The following is a 20352-nucleotide window of genomic DNA, read 5'->3' as shown; positions in this document are numbered from 1 at the left end:
AATCTTTGCTAAATTACTTTAATATCTAGTCCTTAGGATTGGAATACAAACTGTATTTTACCTTGTAAATACCTAACCATGTCCAATATCATTGTATATATTCTATACATATGCTATTTGAAGGACAAAATAAATAAATAAATACTATAGACCACAGTCTAACATTAGACTGCGGTATAGACTGTGACGAGGAAGTTTCGGTCACCGCTATTGGCTACCCTGTAAGCTGAGTTGGAACTTGACAGTAAAACAAGTGAACGTGGAGAAATCGCGCGGTGGGTTTTCTGAACTTATGAGTTGGAAATATTTATATTATTATTGAAGGTACGTTTCAGAGAATAAACTAACGTATTCATAGTCTTACTATGGAAATCCGTAAATATTAAAGACTTCGTGTATTTAAATTCACTGCTCTTGGAAAGTCGAGCCATTAGGTGTAAAAGATTTCGTTGTGTCATATAATGTTCAGCGGATAAAGATTTTACTTATTTATGGGTCTCAGTGACACTTTTAAAGTACCTTATGTAGTGAGAGTCTTAATTACCAACTGCTGTCCACAGCACTGAAGTAGGGTACTAAATTGATTAAGAGCTGCGAAACGAAGCCGATATTGGTTTTCTGACCTTTTACCAAAACATTTCATGTGGACGCGGAGACATTTCAAAGTATTCTCTAACGTTTCCTTCACCGATGTGAAAAGCCTGCTGAATGCTCAGTATTCAGCGACTTGCCTATTGACAGGGTGTTGACCAGAATAAAATACCATTTGATATTGACTTCAACCAAAAGTTCCCCGATGCATGTCATGCTAGAAAATGTCCTGGCTCTCGTTCCGCGAGCCCCACCCCTCATTGCCGCTCTCACTCTTCCGTACTATGTTTCAGTAATTTCAGCCACATTTTCTTAAATATAAGAACAATTCTGCAATACGGAACTAACTTAGTGCATAAGATTATGGTAACAGTTGTTAATTTCTCTTTATGTACGTAATACCCATAAAAAGTCGCATATGTTGCATTATCTGTGCTTAGCTTTCTGTTAATCCGTTGCTGTCATGATAGGGATGTTTGCAGTTTTGTATATTTCCGCCTTTGTTCCTTCATTCCTGTGTGGTATTCTCTCCACACATTGTAATGTCACATATTGCTTTGTCTTTTCCCCATGATTCTTAAATCTATCTTCCAATGTCATCCTTATCAGGGTTTTTAACAGCTTGATATTGTGTTGATAAATTGATGGGCTTGAACTGGTAATTTTCTTATTAACCCCCTCAGATGCATAAAGACTTTAATCTATTGTACTAAAATAGGAAAGTAGGGGTTTTGGTCAGAAATGCAGATGTAACTGGAATACTGAATGTATAATAAATATTCATTTTACTGGCTTTGCAACTCACACTAGACTTCATTCCAGCCTGACGTAGTCATCTGGCTATGATATAGTTCAGTCTGGATTGCAGGCTTGTGTAGTGCATGATCCAAAATGTTCTTCCTCCCAATGGATCACGATCTTCACTAGATCTGTTTGGGTCAAGTAAACAGTGTTATGTAAGCCACAACCCACAATAAATAAATGACATACTTCAAACAAAATGCAGTACTGACATTTATCACTAAACATACAAACAAAAACAGGTCAGGCAACATATATGTTTTGTATATCATCAAACTTAAAAGAATTCATCAATTGCTCACATTGTCCATGAGACCCAGTTTCCCTGTATAGTTTATCAGAACTTTTCTGTATGTGCTCCTGTCTTATTATTTAAATGTAGACCAGATTTATGTACTTAGCAAAACCTCAATAAATTTCCAATTTCCCTCTTAATTGGACATTTCCTGTGCTTACTGGTCATGTCTGTCAGTTGGAAGAGGGCAGTGAATGTAGAAGAGCTTTCCAGTAGGCATTCATGTGTCTTTGAGAGTTTTGTTGTGGCTCGTGCTTTCTATTCTGTAGTGTACTGTGATCCTTTCAATTTCATATTCCACATAGGCACCAGCATTAGTAACACATTTTTCCAGTCGGAGTGACAGACCTTTGCAACATATCATTTGGTACACGCGCATGCTCTTACCTGATGACTGCTTCTGAAGTGGCCAAGTCATGCGGTTTTCTGGCATATGCTTTCAATTAACCCCAGAGGAAAATATCGAGTGGTGTCATTCGACTTTTCGGTGGCCACTCATTTCCACAATGTCCAATACCTGGAAAAGCATTGTCAAGCCATTCTCATGAAATCACTGCAAACTGGGGAGATGCCCCATTGTGCATAAAGTGCAGATTGTCCATACTGCCCCAAGTTAAAACAATGAGATAAACAAAAGTTAGTAGTGTGTCTCCCCCCCCCCCCCCCCCCTCCCCCAACACCCCTACCTCTGTGCCTTCGTTGTTTCATGGAGAATATAAGGACTGATTAGAGCATCAACATGAATACCACACTACAGTCAATGAAGGACACGCTGCAGTTTTTCAGTCATAACTTCAGGACTGTAGTTACTTAGACTGTAGTAATAGCAATTTATGAACCCACCCATATGGAACAAGGCTTTGTCTGACCATAACATCTGGTTTGTCTTCCATCATTTGTAATGTGGATTCAGCAAACTCCATTAACATCAGAGCCTTAAAGTGACAATGCTTAGAAAAAATGCAATTTACACTGTCTCCAGTCAATCACCTTCATTATCTGTTGTACTGAACCATATGATAAACTAGTTTCCCTCTGATATTGTGTCAGGGATTTTGTACATATGCTGCAACAATGCTGGTTTTACTCTCTTCAGTGAAAACTGTCTTTGGGGGTCCATCACCTCTTTGGTAAATAACTAAACTTGTACGCAACAAATTTGCATGCAGTCTCTTTATTGTTTTCACATCCAGAGTTGTGTGTCTCTTCTATCCCACCTCCACCATCATTGCACCATTAGAGGTGACCGCCTCCACCCTAATCGCAGTGTGGGCATGATCAGAAATTTCTAATCTCTGTGCCATTTTCACTTAATTCATGGTTAGAACTGCAACAAACAACAGATGTGTAACAATTACATAATGACATACAACATAGCATAAAGTATGGTAGAGTGATCTTACATTGTTTGTGATGGAATAGTAGTCAAATAAAAACAGGGATATGATAATGGATCTCCTTGCACATGCTGTTGAATTGCACCATGGTACAAAGCCAATGACAAACTGTGGCTCCTGCTGTAACTGACTGGCTAAGTCAGTTCATAGATTAGAGGAAGGTCAGGATTCACCACCTCCAAATCAGCACTTGGGTTTTGGCTGATTTAGATACTATATACAACTCTAATTGTGTTTTTGTTAATCAGTCCCTTTTTTCTGTTAGCTTGTTATGACGTTTCGAAGATTTATTTAAATTTTAATTATTTTTGTCTTTTTCCCAGAAATGACGTGTGTTGGTAAGATGTACCATTCAGCATTTGTACTTCTGGTTATCAGTGTAGCTCTGGCCATTCCAAAACCAGAAGACAAAGAAAAAAAAGACAGAGTCTTGAACAATGTAAGTTATATTCACATAGAATTTATGAGAATAATATATGTATCTTAATTTCACTAAATGGAAAACTTCCTTTTATTAGGATCTGAGTGATCAGGAACATTACCAGAATGCAGAGCATAATACCCAGTATGACCATGAAGCATTCTTGGGAGAAGAGGCAAAGACATTTGATCAGCTGTCACCTGAAGAAAGCAAAAGGAGATTGGGGTAAGGAGCTTCCAGTTCTGGAACTAAGATTAACTACATGATCATTAACACAAACAGTATGTAAGACTCAGGTACTTGACTGCATGTACTGATTCTGGAACTGGTTTTTTGGTTTCTGTTGCCTTCATCTGGTAAATTTTGATAACTGGCTACACTATAGATTAAGGCTATTGATGGCCATAAACACTACCAGAATACAAAATGAAAAGGGGGAAAAAAACCTGTCGGACACATTTGATAAGTCATAGTAAGAGACTAGATCAGGGGAAGTGGCAACATGTGTAGCAGTGCAGTGTTGGCAGGGTTCAGTGTGAGATATGAAAGGAAAGTAAGGTGTGTGTGTGTGTGTGTGTGTGTGTGTGTGTGTGTGTGTGTGTGTGTGTGTGTGTGTGTGTGTGTCCAATAAGAAAGCAGCTGTGATGTACAAAACTACCATCCAATATTCTTGACATCCATTCATTTTATAATCATAGAATATATTCTGAGTTCAAATGTAATGAGCTAATTTGAACAGAATGACCTCCTCCAAACTAACCAGACAATACTAATAGTAACATCAGCCTTTTTGCAGATGATATAGTTATATATAAGGAAGTGCTCTCAGAAAAAGCTGCACAAATATTGATAGGACTTCAAAGTTTTGCATAGATTGGCAACTTGCTGAAAATTTTCAATAATGTAAAACTGTGCGTTTCACAAAAATAAAAAAAGGGTAGTATTCTGTCACTAAAATATGAATAAGTCGCAGTTGGCATCGCTCAGCTCAAATACCTAGGGTAGCCATTTGTAAGGATATGTCCCGGAACAATTGCATAGCCTAATCGTAGGTAAAATGTGGTAGATTTCAATCAGTTGGTGAACAGGTAGGAGAATGCAATCAATCTGCAAAAGGAAATTGCTTACAAAACACTTTTGCACCATGTCCTAGAATATTGCCAAGTATGTGGGGTCAGTGCCAGCATCTAACAGAGAATGTTGAACATGTACATGGCAGCACAAATGTTCACAGGTTTGTTTGACCCATGGGAGAATGTCAAGGAGATGCTGAAAGAAATCAACTGGCAAACTCTTGAAGATATATGCAACATATTCCATGAAAGCCTACCCAGTTTAAAGAGCCAACTTAAATTGATGATTTCTGGAATATTCTTAAACCTCCTACCTATTGCTTCCATAGAAGCTGCGAAGACAAGAGTAGTGTGATTACTGTGATAACAAAGGTGTTTATGTAATCATCCTTCCCACACTCCATACGTGAATAGGATAGGAAAAAGTCCTAATAATTTGTACACAACAAGCCAAAAACTGTTACAGCTTATTCTTGAAAACTCAGGCTTTTAATTTCAAACAAAATCATATAGTGAAAACTCTAATGAGGCACATCAACAATGTAAGGAAAGGAAATATTGCTACGGGGAAGGGTGAAGGATAACAGTCTATGGGTTGGGAGAGAGAAGTGTGCTGTCTGGCAGTGTGGGCTGGGGCTAGACTGCCAACAGGCACAGTGTTGGATGGTGTGGAGGGAGGAGGAATGGAGTGAAAAAGGAGAGAAGGGAGGAAAGATGGGTGGCTGCGTAGGCAGAGAGTGGTGCACACAGAGGGTGGAAGATGAGAACAGTGATAGGACAGACAGAATAGGTGATAGGACAGAGGGGTGGAAACTGTTAGGTTTAGGGAGTGGGGACGTGTGATACCATAGGATGAGACCAGATAATTTTGGAAGCGGAGATTGTGTTATAAGGATAACTCCCATAATCGCAGTACAGTTAAGCTGGTGGTGGAGGGCAGGATCCAGTTGGCTCAAGTAGTGAAGCAACCATTGAAATAAAGCATGTTGTGGCACAGGATTATCTACCTTGCTCTTGGTCACAGTTGGGCAGTGGTTGTTCGTCCTGGTGGACAGCTGATTGTTAGTCATATCGATAGAAGTTGTGCAGTTACTGCAGCTGAACTGGTATGACATTGCTGCTTTCACACATGACATGGCCTGTGATGGGATAGGATAAACCTGTGACAAGACTGGAATAGGAAGTGGTGGGTGGGCAAGTCTTGCACGTAGGTCTTCCACAGGGATATGATACAAGTGGCAGAGGGTTGGGATTGTGAGTGGCATAGAGGTGAACTAGGATGTTGTGGGGGTTAGGTGAGCAATGGAACTTTATTTTTAGAAGGATGGGAATGATCTTGAGTATGGTTTTATGTTCAGGACATGGTGATAGATAATCAAAGCCCTGGTGAAAGATATGGTTCAGTTACCCCAGTCCGGAATGGTTTTGGGTCACAAAGGCAGTAGTGCCTGTCTGTGAAAGCCTTGTTCAGACCCTCAGCATACTGGGCAAGGGAGTTCTTGATACTGCATATATATTACCATTCCTGGATGGCTGGGCTGTATGGGAGGGTTTTTTTGTTGTAGAAAGGATGACAGCTGTCAAAATGCAGGCACTGTTGATTGTTGGTGGGTTTAATGTGGATAGAGGTGTGAATGGAACCAGCAGAGAGTAGATGCTAAACGTATGTTGGTTAACTTGAGTTTGGAGAACCAGGTGTAGTGGATGGCAAAAAAAAGGTGTTGAGACTGTGAACGAAAGAAGATAGGGTGTTTTGGCCCTTAGTCCAAACCATGAAGATATCAGCATGAAGCCTGAATCAGGATTCCTGATCCAGGTTAGGAGTTTGGTGTCTTTGGATGCTAGGAATATCTCTAGATGACCTATAAACAGGTTTGCATGGGAAGGTGTAATGAAGGTGCACATGGCTGTTCCACAGTGTATACCTTCCTGTCAACAGAGAAGTAATTATGAGTTTGGCTAATGTTAGTAAGGCATAAAAGGAATGAGGTGGTGGGTTTGGAGTCTGGAGGATTTTGGGAAAGGTACTGTTCAATAACTATAAGACCATGGGCATGAGGGATGTGGGTGTGTAGAGCGATGGTGTCAACACTGACGAGTAAAGACCCGGAGCTGAAGGGGTGGGGATGGTGGTGGTTGGTATTTTTGATGTAGAAGTCTACATTACGGGCACTTGGTTGGAGGTGTTGGTCAGTGAGATCTGGAAATCTGTCAGTGGTGGCTCAATAACGAGCCACAATGGAATGTCAAGGATTGTTGGGTTTGTGAATTTTGGGAGTATATAGAAGGTGTGTGTGTGAGGAGGGAAGTGGATTCAGGGGAGAGGTTATGAGAAGGGCCTAAAGATTTAAGCAGGAATTGGAGGTTATGTTGGACTTCTGGTATGGGACCATTCTGGCAGAGTTTATAGATGGATGATTCAGGTAACTGGCAGAGGCATTCTGCAAGGTGGTCACTGTGATTCATAACATCAGTGGTGTAACCTTTGTCTGTAGGTAACCTGATTATGTCAGGGTTTGTTTTGAGGTTGTGTATGGCTGGTCTTTCTTCTGCTTAAAGTTTGTTGTTCTGAGGAAAGGACCTGGGTAAAGATGGTGAGGCCAAGTTGGAGGATGACTAGCAGGTGGTTAGGTGGGAGGGGGAGAGGATTATATTTGGATGGTGATATGAACTGCTAGAGGCAGGGTTCCATATTGGGATTAATTTGGCTTTGGCTGGAGGATTGGAAGCAAAGAAATGTTTCCATTGCAGGGATCAGGAGGAGGAGAGTAGGCCTTTGACAGGTCTAGCATGGTTAAATTTGAATGCAGTGTTGAAGGTGAGGTTTTTGTATAGGACCGATACTTCTATGGGGCAGAGGATTTCGGTGGAAAGTTTAAAAACAGTGTTGCAGAAAAGCTTCAGCTCTAGTCTGGTGTAGTGTTGGTTGGGAGTTTAGGGGGATGTGGCAAGTTGAAAAAGTCAGCAAGGGAGGGTTTGGGTGCTGTTGGGGGGTTGATGAGGAGGGACACTGTGGGTAGGATAATTATGGCCCGTGCCGTCAGCTGCATGTCAGCAAGTTGGATAACTTATGGATGTGGTGTCTGGAATGATCCTCAAGGTGCTGAAGAGCAAAGCATTCAGTTTCAGAGATTTAAATAAAATAGAAAGAAACTTCCACATGGGAAAAATATATTAAAAACAAAGATTCCAAGACTTACCAAGCGGGAAAGCGCCGACAGACAGGCACATGAACAAAACACACAAACACACACACAGAATTACTAGCTTTCGCAACCGATGGTTGCTTCTTCAGGAAGGAGAGGGAAAGACGAAAGGATGTGGATTTTAAGGGAGAGGGTAAGGAGTCATTCCAATCCCGGGAGCGGAAAGACTTCCCTTAGGGGGAAAAAAGGACAGGTGTACACTCGCGCACACACACACACACACTCACACACACACTCACGCACACACACACACATATATCCATCCGCACATACACAGACACAAGCAGACATATCGTGTGCGTGAGTGTACACCTGTCCTTTTTTTCCCCTAAGGGAAGTCTTTCCGCTCCCGGGATTGGAATGACTCCTTACCCTCTCCCTTAAAACCCACATCCTTTCGTCTTTCCCTCTCCTTCCTGAAGAAGCAACCATCGGTTGCGAAAGCTAGTAATTCTGTGTGTGTGTTTTGTTCATGTGCCTGTCTGCCGGCGCTTTCCCGCTTGGTAAGTCTTGGAATCTTTGTTTTTAATATAGTTTCAGAGATTTGATATATGGCTCAGGGATTGCACAGTAGCAGTATCTTGTGGAGGGAGCAAAGGTGATTTTGGGATGCCTGTGCCATGGAGATGTGTCTTTGCAGTGCCAGGTCAATCGGAAAATGTGAAGGTCATTGTTGAAAGAGGGGTTGGATGCAAAGAAAGAAACTTTATGGTTAGGTCATTGGGGAAGGGGGGGATTCCATGGCTTAGGCAGCATTTAAGAGACAGAATGTGGGACTGGGTTTTAGTTGGTGAAAGGGATACTTTTCTGAACTGATGCAGAAAGATGAAGCAGGAGTCCACTGTTGCAGGGGTGCCATAGGGGAAATGGGAATGACGTGGAAGTGGCAAAACAAGGTGTTGGATGGTTGTGAGGGGAACTCGATAAGGGAAAGGATGTGTAAATAGTATATAGAGACATACAAAAACATGCACAGATATGTAAAACATACAGAAATGTGGGAGAAAAGGAATGGATGATTTATGGGATTATTTGTGTGTTGCAGTAAGGGATGAGAGGGGCAGGGGGATTGATTAGAGGGAGATTTAAAGGTTCATGTGGTGCAGGTAGGTGTGGAAAATAAAATGTTCAAGTATGTAAGGTTGAGGGAGGAAGTGGGATCAATATGAATAAAAATACTCATTGGGAAGAATTTTGGGCATCGGTTCAACAACCTATGCAGATGATCATTGATACAGTGTGGCTCAGAAGTTCGTGTGGTGTGGAAAGTGGTGAAAGAAGAGAGAGAACACACCCTGATAAGAATAATGCTATAGAAAATAGTAACAGAGAAAAACATCAGAGGGTTGTGGGATGGAAGAAAAGCCATCGGGCAAAATCAAACATTGGAAACTCCAGGTTGGAATATCAACAATGTAAGGAAAAGGTAGATTGCTATTTATCGTAAAGATGACATATTAGGTTGTAGACTTTGTAATTTGAGCCACAGGACGTTTCTTCAAATTCTTTCTGACCTTCTAGCAATGTGTGTTTCACATGTTTAATTTCTGTGACAAAAGGATTCTGAATCCAATCTGATTATTTGTAAGTTTTGGTAGAAAATACATCTAAAAATGATTTTCCAGACATAACAAAGGATCAGTTACGTGTGTGTGTGTGTGTGTGTGTGTGTGTGTGTGTGAGAGAGAGAGAGAGAGAGAGAGAGAGAGAGAGAGAGAGAGAGAGAGAGAGAGAGAGAACGGGAGGGGGGATGTTAGTCAGGGCGAGTTGTAGAATGTGAATGTAAGAGCTGTTAGAGGCTGGTTGAAAGTTGTGGTGTTCTGCTGATGTTCTGTGAAGAGTTCATGGAAGAGCGAGCAGGAAGGGGTAATTATGATGATGATCCTCTACTGGAATTTTTCTGTGTTGTTGTATCTATTAATGTACAAACAGTGAGTTGTTTGTCGTGCTTTCTTGATCATTCAACAGGGTTTTCTGTTGTGCTTTGACTTTTTGTATGTCGTAATTTTCTTGTGGTGTTAAAGGTGTCTTGTACTGTTTGGATTTATATTTGTCTTCTTCTCTGGAGTTTGGCTTGTGATTGTGATCTCGTAGGTGCTCTGCAAATTTGGAGTGGTTTGTCCCATACATCCAGGCTCTCACATGTTTGTATCTGATATCAGACATTTAGCCTGTTTTTCTTGTAATATATCTGCCATTACAGGGGTTAACTTTGATATAAACTTGCTTTCTGCTATATGTGTATGTCTCTTGTCAGTTTCCAGGTTTATTTTTGGATAGAATTGTCTGTTGTGTGTGCTGTGTTTGTGCCCTGTCCTTTGAAAATGTTAGTGATTTTATGTGAGAGTTTGTATTTGTATCTCATTGTGTACCATTTTGTCTCTTATGTTTTCCTGATTATTCTGTGTAGTTGTTATGGCACAGAATGTTCGTGATTGTGTTTGGTTCAGTTGTGGTGTTGTCTGTGGTTTTGTGTTTCTTTTGATTTTCTTAGTTAGAACCATGGACCTTGCCGTTGGTCGGGAGGCTTGCGTGCCTCAGCGATACAGATAGCCGTATGGTAGGAGCAACCACAACGGAGGGATATCTGTTGAGAGCCCAGACAAACGTGTGGTTCCTGAAGAGGGGCAGCAGCCTTTTCAGTAGTTGCAGGGGCAACAGTCTGGATGATTGACTGATCTGGCCTTGCAACACTAACCAAAACGGCCTTGCTGTGCTGGTACTGTGAACGGTTGAAAGCAAGAGGAAACTGCAGCCGTAATTTTTCCTGAGGACATGCAGCTTTATTGTATGGCTAATGATGATGGCATCCTCTTGGGTAAAATATTCCACAGGTAAAATAGTTCCCCATTCGGATCTCTGTGCAGGGACTACTCAAGAGGACGTCGTTATCAGGAGAAAGAAAACTGGCATTCTACGGATCGGAGCGTGGAATGTCAGATCCCTTAATCAGGCAGGTAGGTTACAAAATTTAAATAGGGAAATGGATGGGTTAAATTTAGATACAGTGGGAATTAGTGAAGTTTGCTGGCAGGGGGAACAAGACTTTTGGTCAGGCGAATACAGGATTATAAATACAAAGTCAAATAGGGGTAATGCAGGAGTAGGTTTAATAATGAATTTAAAAAAATAGGATTTGGGGTAAGCTACTACAAACAGCATAGTGAACGCATTATTGTGCCCAAGATAGACACGAAGCCCACACCTACTACAGCAGTACAAGTTCATATGCCAACTAGCACTGCAGATGACGAAGAAATTGAAGAAATGTGTGATGAAATAAAAGAAATTATTCAGGTAGTGAAGGGAGACTAAAATTTAATAGTCATGGGTAACTGGAATTCGGTAGTAGGAAAAGGGAGAGAAGGAAACGTAGTAGATGAATATGGATTGGGGGTAGGAAATGAAAGAGGAAGCCGCCTCGTAGAATTTTGTACAGAGCACAACTTAATCATAGCTAACACTTGGTTCAAGAATCATAAAAGAAGGTTGTATACATGGAAAAAAGCCTGGAGATACTAGAAGGTTTCAGATAGATTATATAATGGTAAGACAGAGATTCAGGAACCAGATTTTAAATTGTAAGACATTTCCAGGGGCAGATGTGGACTCTGACCACAATCTATTGGTTATGAACTGTAGATTAAATCTGAAGAAACTGCAAAAAGGTGCTTGTTTAAGGAGATGGGACGTGGATAAACTGAAAGAACCAGAGGTTGTAGAGAGTTTCAGGGAGAGCATAAGGGAACAATTGACACAAATGGGGGATAGAAATACAGTAGAAGAAGAATGGGTAGCTTTGAGGGATGAAGTAGTGACAGCAGCAGAGGATCGAGTAGGTAAAAAGGTGAGGGCTAGTAGACATCCTTGGGTAACGGAAGAAATATTGAATTTAATTAATGAAAGGAGAAAATATAAAAATGCAGTAAATTAATCAGCAAAAAGTAATACAAACGTCTCAAAAATGAGATTGACACGAATTGCAAAATGGCTGAGCAGGGATGGCTAGAGAACAAATGTAAGGATGTAGAGGCTTATCTCAATAGGGGTAAGATAGGTACAGCCTACAGGAAAATTAGAAAGACCTTTGGAGAAAAGAGAACCACTTGTATTAATATCAAGAGCTCAGGTGGAAACCCAGTTCTAAGCAAAGAAGGGAAAGCAGAAAGGTGGAAGGAATATAGAGAAGGTCTATACAAGGGCGATGGTCTTGAGGACAATATTATGGAAATGGAAAAGGATGTGGATGAAGATGAAATGGGAGATAGGATATTGCGTGAAGAATTTGACAGAGCACTGAAAGACCTGAGTCGAAACAAGGCCCCGGGGGTGGATAACATTCCATTAGAACTACTGACAGCCTGGGGAGAGCCAGTCCTGACAAAACTCTACCATCTGGTGAGCAAAATGTTTGAGACAGGCGAAATTTTCTCAGACTTCAAAAGAATATAATAATTCGAATACCAAAGAAAGCAGGTGTTGACAATGTGAAAATTACCGAACTATCAGTTTAATAAGTCACGGTTGCAAAATACTAACGCGAATTCTTTACAGATGAATGGAAAAACTAGTAGAAGCTGACCGCGGGGAAGATCAGTTTGGATTCCGTAGAAGTATTGGAACACGCAATACTGACCGTACGACTTACCTTGGAAGCTAGATTAAGGAAAGGCAAACCTACGTTTCTAGCATTTGTAGACTTAGAGAAAGCTTTTGACAATGTTGACTGGAATACTCTTTCAGATTCTGAAGGTGGCAGGGGTAAAATACAGAGAGTGAAAGGCTATTTACAATTTGTACAGAAACCAAATGGCAGTTATAAAAGTTGAGGGGCATGAAAGGGAAGCAGTGGTTGGGAAGGGAGTGAGACAGGGTTGTAGCCTCTCCCCGATGTTTTCAATCTGTATATTGACCAAGCACTGAAGGAAACAAAAGAAAAGTTTGGAGTAGGTATTAAAATCCATGGAGAAGAAATAAAAACTTTGAGGTTCACCGATGACATTGTAATTCTGTCAGAGACAGCAAAGGACTTGGAAGAGCAGATGAACGGAATGGATAGCGTCTTGAAAGGAGGATATAAGATGAACATCAACAAAAGCAAAACAAGGATAATGGAATGTAGTCGAACTAAGTTGGGAGATGCTGAGGGAATTAGATTAGTAAATGAGATGCTTAAAGCAGTACAGGATTTTTGCTATTTGGGGAGCAAAATAACTGATGATGGTTGAAGTAGAGAGGATATAAAATGTAGACTGGCAATGGCAAGGAAAGCGTTTCTGAAGAAGAGAAATTTGTTAACATCGAGTATTGATTTAAGTGTCGGGAAGTCGTTTCTGAAAGTATTCGTATGGAGTGTAGCCATGTATGGAAGTGAAACATGGACGATAAATAGTTTGGACAAGAAGAGAATAGAAGCTTTCGACATGTTTGGTGCTACAGAAAAATGCTGAAGATTTGATGGGTAGATCCCATAACTAATGAGGAGGTATTGAATAGAATTGGGGAGAAGAGGAGTTTGTGGCACAACTTGACTAGAAGAAGGGATCGATTGGTAGGACATGTTCTGAGGCATCATGGGATCACAAAATTAGCATTGGAGGGCAGTGTGGAGGGTAAAAATCGTAGAGGAGACCAAGAGATGAATACACTAAGCAGATTCAGAAGGATGTAGGTTGCAGTAGGTACTGGGAGATGAAGAAGTTTGCACAGGATAGAGTAGCATGGGGAGCTGCATCAAACCAGTCTTAGGACTGAAGACAACAACAACAACAAGTTTGCTTTATGACTGTTACTATTGTAACCATTGTTTTTTACTATCCAGATCATTATGTCAAATTCTTTTTGGTAGTTTTCTTTTTTATTATTATTATGGGGCATGTGTTAGTGTTGCTTGCATTTGCAAGTGTGGGTGCTTCAAGGATTGAGCGGTGATAAGACATTTGCTGTGGGTTTACAGTACGTATTGTTTTATTTTTTTATTGTTATATCCAGAAAGTTAATTTGATTTCACTTGTGAATATTATTTGTATATTTTGTTGACTTCAGTATTTAGTTTATAAATTTTTGTTTGTGGTTCATCTGTTAAGCAGAGGATTTCATCCATATACCTGAATAGTATAATCTATTGTATTCATTTGCTGCCATTTTTGTGAAAATTATGCATTCAGTGGGATTTCGAAAAATACTTGCAAAGTCTCTTGAAACTGGGGATCCCATTGGTAATCCATTTTTTTTGTAAATGAAATTTATTATTAAATTAATAGTAGTTTTGTTTATTAATGGAAATATGTCATTATTCTATTCATAAGGGAGTTGACTTTGTGTTTTCAAGTTTTTGTCTGTGATGTCTATTGTTTCTGGTACTGGTATGTTGGTATACATGTTTTCTACATCAGACAAGATAAGTATTGCTGCTTGTGGGATTTTTATATATTTTATTTGTTGTGTTAACTGTGTAGTGATTCAATGGTTCTGAATTCTTGTACTTTGAAGTTTTCAGACAATAATTTTAACATGGGTCTTGCTAGCTTGTAAGTGGAGGATTTTCTGAAATCCAGTGTCAGTGTCACTGGGATATTTGGTTAGTGGACCTTTGATTGGCTTTGGAGGAGAGGTTCAGTAGGAATATTGTGTCAGCTTTCTTTTTTCTATATTATTTAGGATGCTGTCCATATTTTTCAGTGTGTTATTTTACTTTTATCTGGAGTCCCTTTTTGATTTTAGTTTGTTATTTTGACAGATGAATTCTTGCATTTTTTCAATGTATTGTTCTTTATCTAAAAGTACTACTGTGTTCCCCTTATTTGCTTCTTTGTTGTTTTTATGTTGATTATTATATTATGATTTTTTTTTTTTTTTTGCTAGTTCTCTAGTTAATCCATTGTTGACCCTGCTGTATTCTCTCTCAACTTCCTTTCCCTGTCAATAGACTTTCTGCTTCTATAATTAGATTTTTTTGCTTAATCCTCATCTATTTTTTTAAATTTATATTGTATTTTAATCTTTTTTCTAACAGTTGTCTTTCTTTGCTATTTTTTGTGTGTCTATAAGGTGTACTTGAGTTGAATTTGTGCGTGTTTTTTTGTTGGTTGTGTTTAGGGTTATTGTGTTGACTGGAATTCTTTGAATTGACTAACCTTTCTTCTATGCACTGTTTCCATTCTTTGCACAGTGGTTTTTGTGTGACTTTCGACCTTGCTGACCAGATGGGAAAAAACTGTCGTATTATTAATGGAGTTTGCAAGTTGCAAATGCGTTCTACATAACTCGTAATTTAGCTCTTATTTTGTATTGCAAAGGGATTTGATTTCTAACTAACCGCATTTTTTGTGCAACATTAATGGCTGTTTGAGTGCTGGGTGAATGGTTTCTAATCTTTCCATTGATACAAATAGGTACAGTATCATTACATTTGCATATGGTGTTAAATTTTGCGTGTTACATGGTTTTACGAACATTCAGGTGAAGTCTTCTTAATTTATGGTAAAGACTGCATGGAAACACCTGGCATAGTCTAAATAACAAGTTTGTTTGCGTGGCCATGATCTACAGCAAGCACAAAAATATTCCTTTTGTGTGTGTGTGTGTGTGTGTGTGTGTGTGTGTGTGTGTGTGAGGGTGTGAGGGTGAGTTGTAGAATGTTGAATGTGATTGTAATAGCTTATTTATTTATACATTTTTCCATAGATCATATTTTGCAATAATATTACACATGTCATGTATACAGTTTTATACAAAATAAAACAAATTCTTTAGAAATTTTTTGTGGACACAAAAAGATTTTCTGTGTAATAATGCTTTATAGAGAATCAGTACTAACACACAATGATGAAATATTAATGTTGTTGTTGTTGTCCTGAGACTGGTTTGATGCAGCTCTCCATGCTACTCTATCCTGTGCAAGCTTCATCATCTCCCAGTACCTACTGCAGCCTACATCCTTCTGAATCTGCTTAGTCTATTCATCTCTTGGTCTCCCTCTACGATTTTTACCCTCCACGCTGCCCTCCAATACTAAATTGGTGATCCCTCGATGTCTCAGAACATGTCCTACCAAAAGATCCGTTCTTCTAATCAAGTTGTGCCACAAGCTCCTCTTCTCCCCAATTCTGTTCAATACCTCCTCATTAGTTATGTGATCTACCCATCAAATCTTCAGCATTCTTCTGTAGCACCACATTTCGAAAGCTTCTATCGTCCATGTTTCACTTCCATACATGGATATACTCCATACAAATACTTTCAGAAACGACTTCCTGACATTTAAATCTATACTAGATGTTAACAAATTTCTCTTCTTCAGAAACGCTTTCCTTGCCATTGCCAGTCTACATTTTATATCCTCTCTAATTCGACCATCATCAGTTATTTTGCTCCCCAAATAGCAAAACTCCTTTACTACTTTGTGTCTCATTTCCTAATCTAATTCCCTTAGCATCACCCGACTTAATTCGACTACATTCAATTATCCTCATTTTGCTTTTGTTGAAGTTTATCCTATATCCCTCTTTCAACTGCTGTTCCAAGTCCTTTGCTGTCTCTGACAGAATTACAATGTCGTCGGCGAACCTCAAAGTTTTTATTTCTTCTCCATGGATTTTAATACCTACTCCAAACTAGTCTTTTGTTTCCTTTATTGCTTGCTCAATATACAGATTGAATAACATGGGGGAGATGCTACAACCCTGTCTCACTCCCTTCCCAACCACGGCTTCCCTTTCGTGTCCCTTGACTCTTATAACTGCCATCTGCTTTCTGTACAAATTGTAAATAGCCTTTCGCTCCCTGTATTTTACCCCTGTCACCTTCCGAATTTGAAAGAGAGTATTCCAGTCAACATTGTCAAAAGCTTTCTCTAAGTCTACAAATGCTACACTCCTGGAAATGGAAAAAAGAACACATTGACACCGGTGTGTCAGACCCACCATACTTGCTCCGGACACTGTGAGAGGGCTGTACAAGCAATGATCACACGCACGGCACAGCAGACACACCAGGAACCGCGGTGTTGGCCGTCGAATGGCGCTAGCTGCGCAGCATTTGTGCACCACCGCCGTCAGTGTCAGCCAGTTTGCCGTGGCATACGGAGCTTCATCGCAGTCTTTAACACTGGTAGCATGCCGCGACAGCATGGATGTGAACCGTATGTGCAGTTGACGGACATTGAGCGAGGGCGTATAGTGGGCAAGCGGGAGGCCGGGTGGACGTACCGCCGAATTGCTCAACACGTGGGGCGTGAGGTCTCCACAGTACATAGATGTTGTCGCCAGTGGTCGGCGGAAGGTGCACGTGCCCGTCGACCTGGGACCGGACCGCAGTGACGCACGGATGCACGCCAAGACCGTAGGATCCTACGCAGTGCCGTAGGGGACCGCACCGCCACTTCCCAGCAAATTAGGGACACTGTTGCTCCTGGGGTATCGGCGAGGACCATTCGCAACCCTCTCCATGGAGCTGGGCTACGGTCCCGCACACCGTTAGGCCGTCTTCCGCTCACGCCCCAACATCGTGCAGCCCGCCTCCAGTGGTGTCGCGACAGGCGTGAATGGAGGGACGAATGGAGACGTGTCGTCTTCAGCGATGAGAGTCGCTTCGTGTTTGGCGCCGTGCAGGTGAGCGCCACAATCAGGACTGCATACGACCAAGGCACACAGGGCCAATACCCGGCATCATGGTGTGGGGAGCGATCTCCTACACTGGCCGTACACCTCTGGTGATCGTCGAGGGGACACTGAATAGTGCACAGTACATCCAAACCGTCATCGAACCCATCGTTCTACCATTCCTAGACCGGTAAGGGAACTTGCGGTTCCAACAGGACAATGCACGTCCGCATGTATCCCGTGCCACCCAACGTGCTCTAGAAGGTGTAAGTCAACTACCCTGGCCAGCAAGATCTCCGGATCTGTCCCCCATTGAGCATGTTTGGGACTGGATGAAGCGTCGTCTCACACGGTCTGCACGTCCAGCACGAACGCTGGTCCAACTGAGGCGCCAGGTGGAAATGGCATGGCAAGCCGTTCCACAGGACTACATCCAGCATCTCTACTATCGTCTCCATGGGAGAATAGCAGCCTGCAATGCTGCGAAAGGTGGATATACACTGCACTAGTGCCGACATTGTGCATGCTCTGTTGCCTGTGCCTATGTGCCTGTGGTTCTGTCAATGTGATCATGTGATGTATCTGACCCCAGGAATGTGTCAATAAAGTTTCCCCTTCCTGGGACAATGAATTCACGGTGTTCTTATTTCAATTTCCAGGAGTGTAGAAATGTAGTATATTAATAGCTTAAGTAAATTTATGCAACACTCCTCCGTAAAAGCAGATACTACAAAGCTATATGTCTGTGCTATACTGCTGAAAATGCTAATACAGTGACTGTTGCAGAAAATGTTTGGACATACACACACAGTGAAAAACATTTAAATCGTATCTGCAAATGCTTTGTATGTTCTCTTCTGCAATTTCAACACTACACTTCGTTTTCCATTTTCCTTCTTTCAGGAAATTTGTTTCCACATGAAAAAGAAACTGCTTTACTCCATATTCAACTTTGTTTGTGCTATGGATGTGCCTACAGGTATTTCTTACCGTGTACCGATATCCAGAGACGAGATGTTCCTTCCGTTTCCTTTTGGAGGTGCTCACTTCCTTTATGCTCTTTATGTTAAGTTACAGTCTGTTATAAAATAAGCTTCGTGCATTTATAGGTCCCCTATTTATCATTTTCTAGCTTTTGGTGCAGATAAAGTAGTTATCTCTATTTCTTGTGTTGTGGTCATGTATATGTCTCAAAGGGATACAACAATGTTTGAATCCCAGATTTATTTCTAGCTTTGTACGCCTTTAGTAGGCCATTAAAACGACATAATGTGCATGTTGTAAGGTGTACTGTTCTGACAGTTCTGAGAAAATTTCAAGCACTTAGCGTTCGCACATTGTGAATGGGTCGTGGAGGAGGCAGTGGTTTCAATCCTACTCCTACAACATTTCTATTATTTAATTTGTATGACATTTGAGAGAGAATATAATGAAAAAACACGTGTATTCGCATGTAGTTTTAATTTATGTTTCACATGTCCATAGAGGCCGACCTGTGGTCTAGGGGTAGCGTCTTTGATTCATAATCAAAAACGTCTTCGGTCCCGGGTTCGATCCCCGCCACTGCCTAAATTTTGATAAATAATCAGCATTGGCGGCCGAAGACTTCCGGCGTAAGAAGTCAGCCTCATTCTGCCAATGGCCTTGTCGAAGAGGGCAGAGGAGCGGATAGAGGTTCAGGGCACTCTCTTGTCCTAGGGGTGGGAAATTGCCCCTAAATGCGGAAGAACCAGCAATGATCAATGACATGAGGATGCAGAAGGCAATGGAAACCACTGCATTAAAGACACGTAACGTGTATCCACAGGACATGTGGCCTGTAGTTGAAGAAGTGTCATGATGATCTCTCCATTGGCAAAAGATTCCGGAATAGTCCCCCATTCGGATCTCCGGGAGGGGACTGCCAAGGGGGAGGTTACCATGAGAAAAAGATTGAATAATCAAAGAAAGGATAATGTTCTACGAGTCAGGGTGTGGAATGTCAGAAGCTTGAACGTGGTAGGGAAACTAGAAAATCTGAAAAGGAAAATGCAAAGGCTCAATCTAGATATAGCAGGGGTCAGTGAAGTGAAGTGGAAGGAAGACAAGGATTTCTGGTCAGATGAGTATCGGGTAATATCAACAGCAGCAGAAAATGGTATAACAGGTGTAGGATTCGTTATGAACAGGAAGGTAGGGCAGAGGGTGTGTTACTGTGAACAGTTAAGTGACCGGATTGTTCTAATCAGAATCGACAGCAGACCAACACCCAATGATAGTTCAGGTATACATGCCGACGTCGCAAGCTGAAGATGAACAGATAGAGAAAGTGTATGAGGATATTGAAAGGGTAATGCAGTACGCAAAGGGGGACGAAAATCTAATAGTCATGGGCGACTGGAATGCAGTTGTAGGGGAAGGAGTAGAAGAAAAGGTTACAGGAGAGTATGGGCTTCGGACAAGGAATGAAAGAGGAGAAAGACTAATTGAGTTCTGTAACAAGTTTCAGCTAGTAATAGCGAATACCCTGTTCAAGAATCACAAGAGAAGGAGGTATAGTTGGAAAAGGCCGGGAGATACGGGAAGATTTCAATTAGATTACATCATGGTCAGGCAGAGATTCCGAAATCAGATACTGGATTGTAAGGCGTACCCAGGAGCAGATATAGACTCAGATCACAATATAGTAGTGATGAAGAGTAGGCTGAAGTTCAAGACATTAGTCAGGAAGAATCAATATGCTAAGAAGTGGGATACGGAAGTTCTAAGGAATGACGAGATACGTTTGAAGTTCTCTAACGCTATAGATACAGCTATAAGGAATAGCGCAGTAGGCAGTACAGTTGAAGAGGAATGGAAATCTCTAAAAAGGGCCATAACAGAAGTTGGGAAATAAAGCATAGGTACAAAGAAGGTAGCTGCGAAGAAACCATGGGTAACAGAAGAAATACTTCAGTTGATTGATGAAAGGAGGAAGTACAAACATG

General features: G+C 41.0%; 1 protein-coding gene across 1 annotated transcript in view; it reads left to right on the top strand.

Moving 5' to 3' along the window:
* The window catches only part of LOC126281195 (calumenin), a 35018-nt gene continuing 14666 nt past the window's right edge, over window positions 1–20352 (top strand). The window contains exons 1-3 of the mRNA XM_049979904.1: window positions 1–324; window positions 3408–3523; window positions 3603–3730. Of these exons, the coding sequence (XP_049835861.1) occupies window positions 3410–3523; window positions 3603–3730 (242 nt within the window). The 5' untranslated portion in view covers window positions 1–324; window positions 3408–3409. The remainder of the gene's footprint in view (window positions 325–3407; window positions 3524–3602; window positions 3731–20352) is intronic.

Source organism: Schistocerca gregaria, chromosome 7, assembly GCF_023897955.1.
Source record: "Schistocerca gregaria isolate iqSchGreg1 chromosome 7, iqSchGreg1.2, whole genome shotgun sequence".
NCBI classification, from domain to species: domain Eukaryota; kingdom Metazoa; phylum Arthropoda; class Insecta; order Orthoptera; family Acrididae; genus Schistocerca; species Schistocerca gregaria.
Note: the sequence above shows the minus strand (reverse complement) of the source record. Positions and strands in the feature narration are given on the sequence as shown.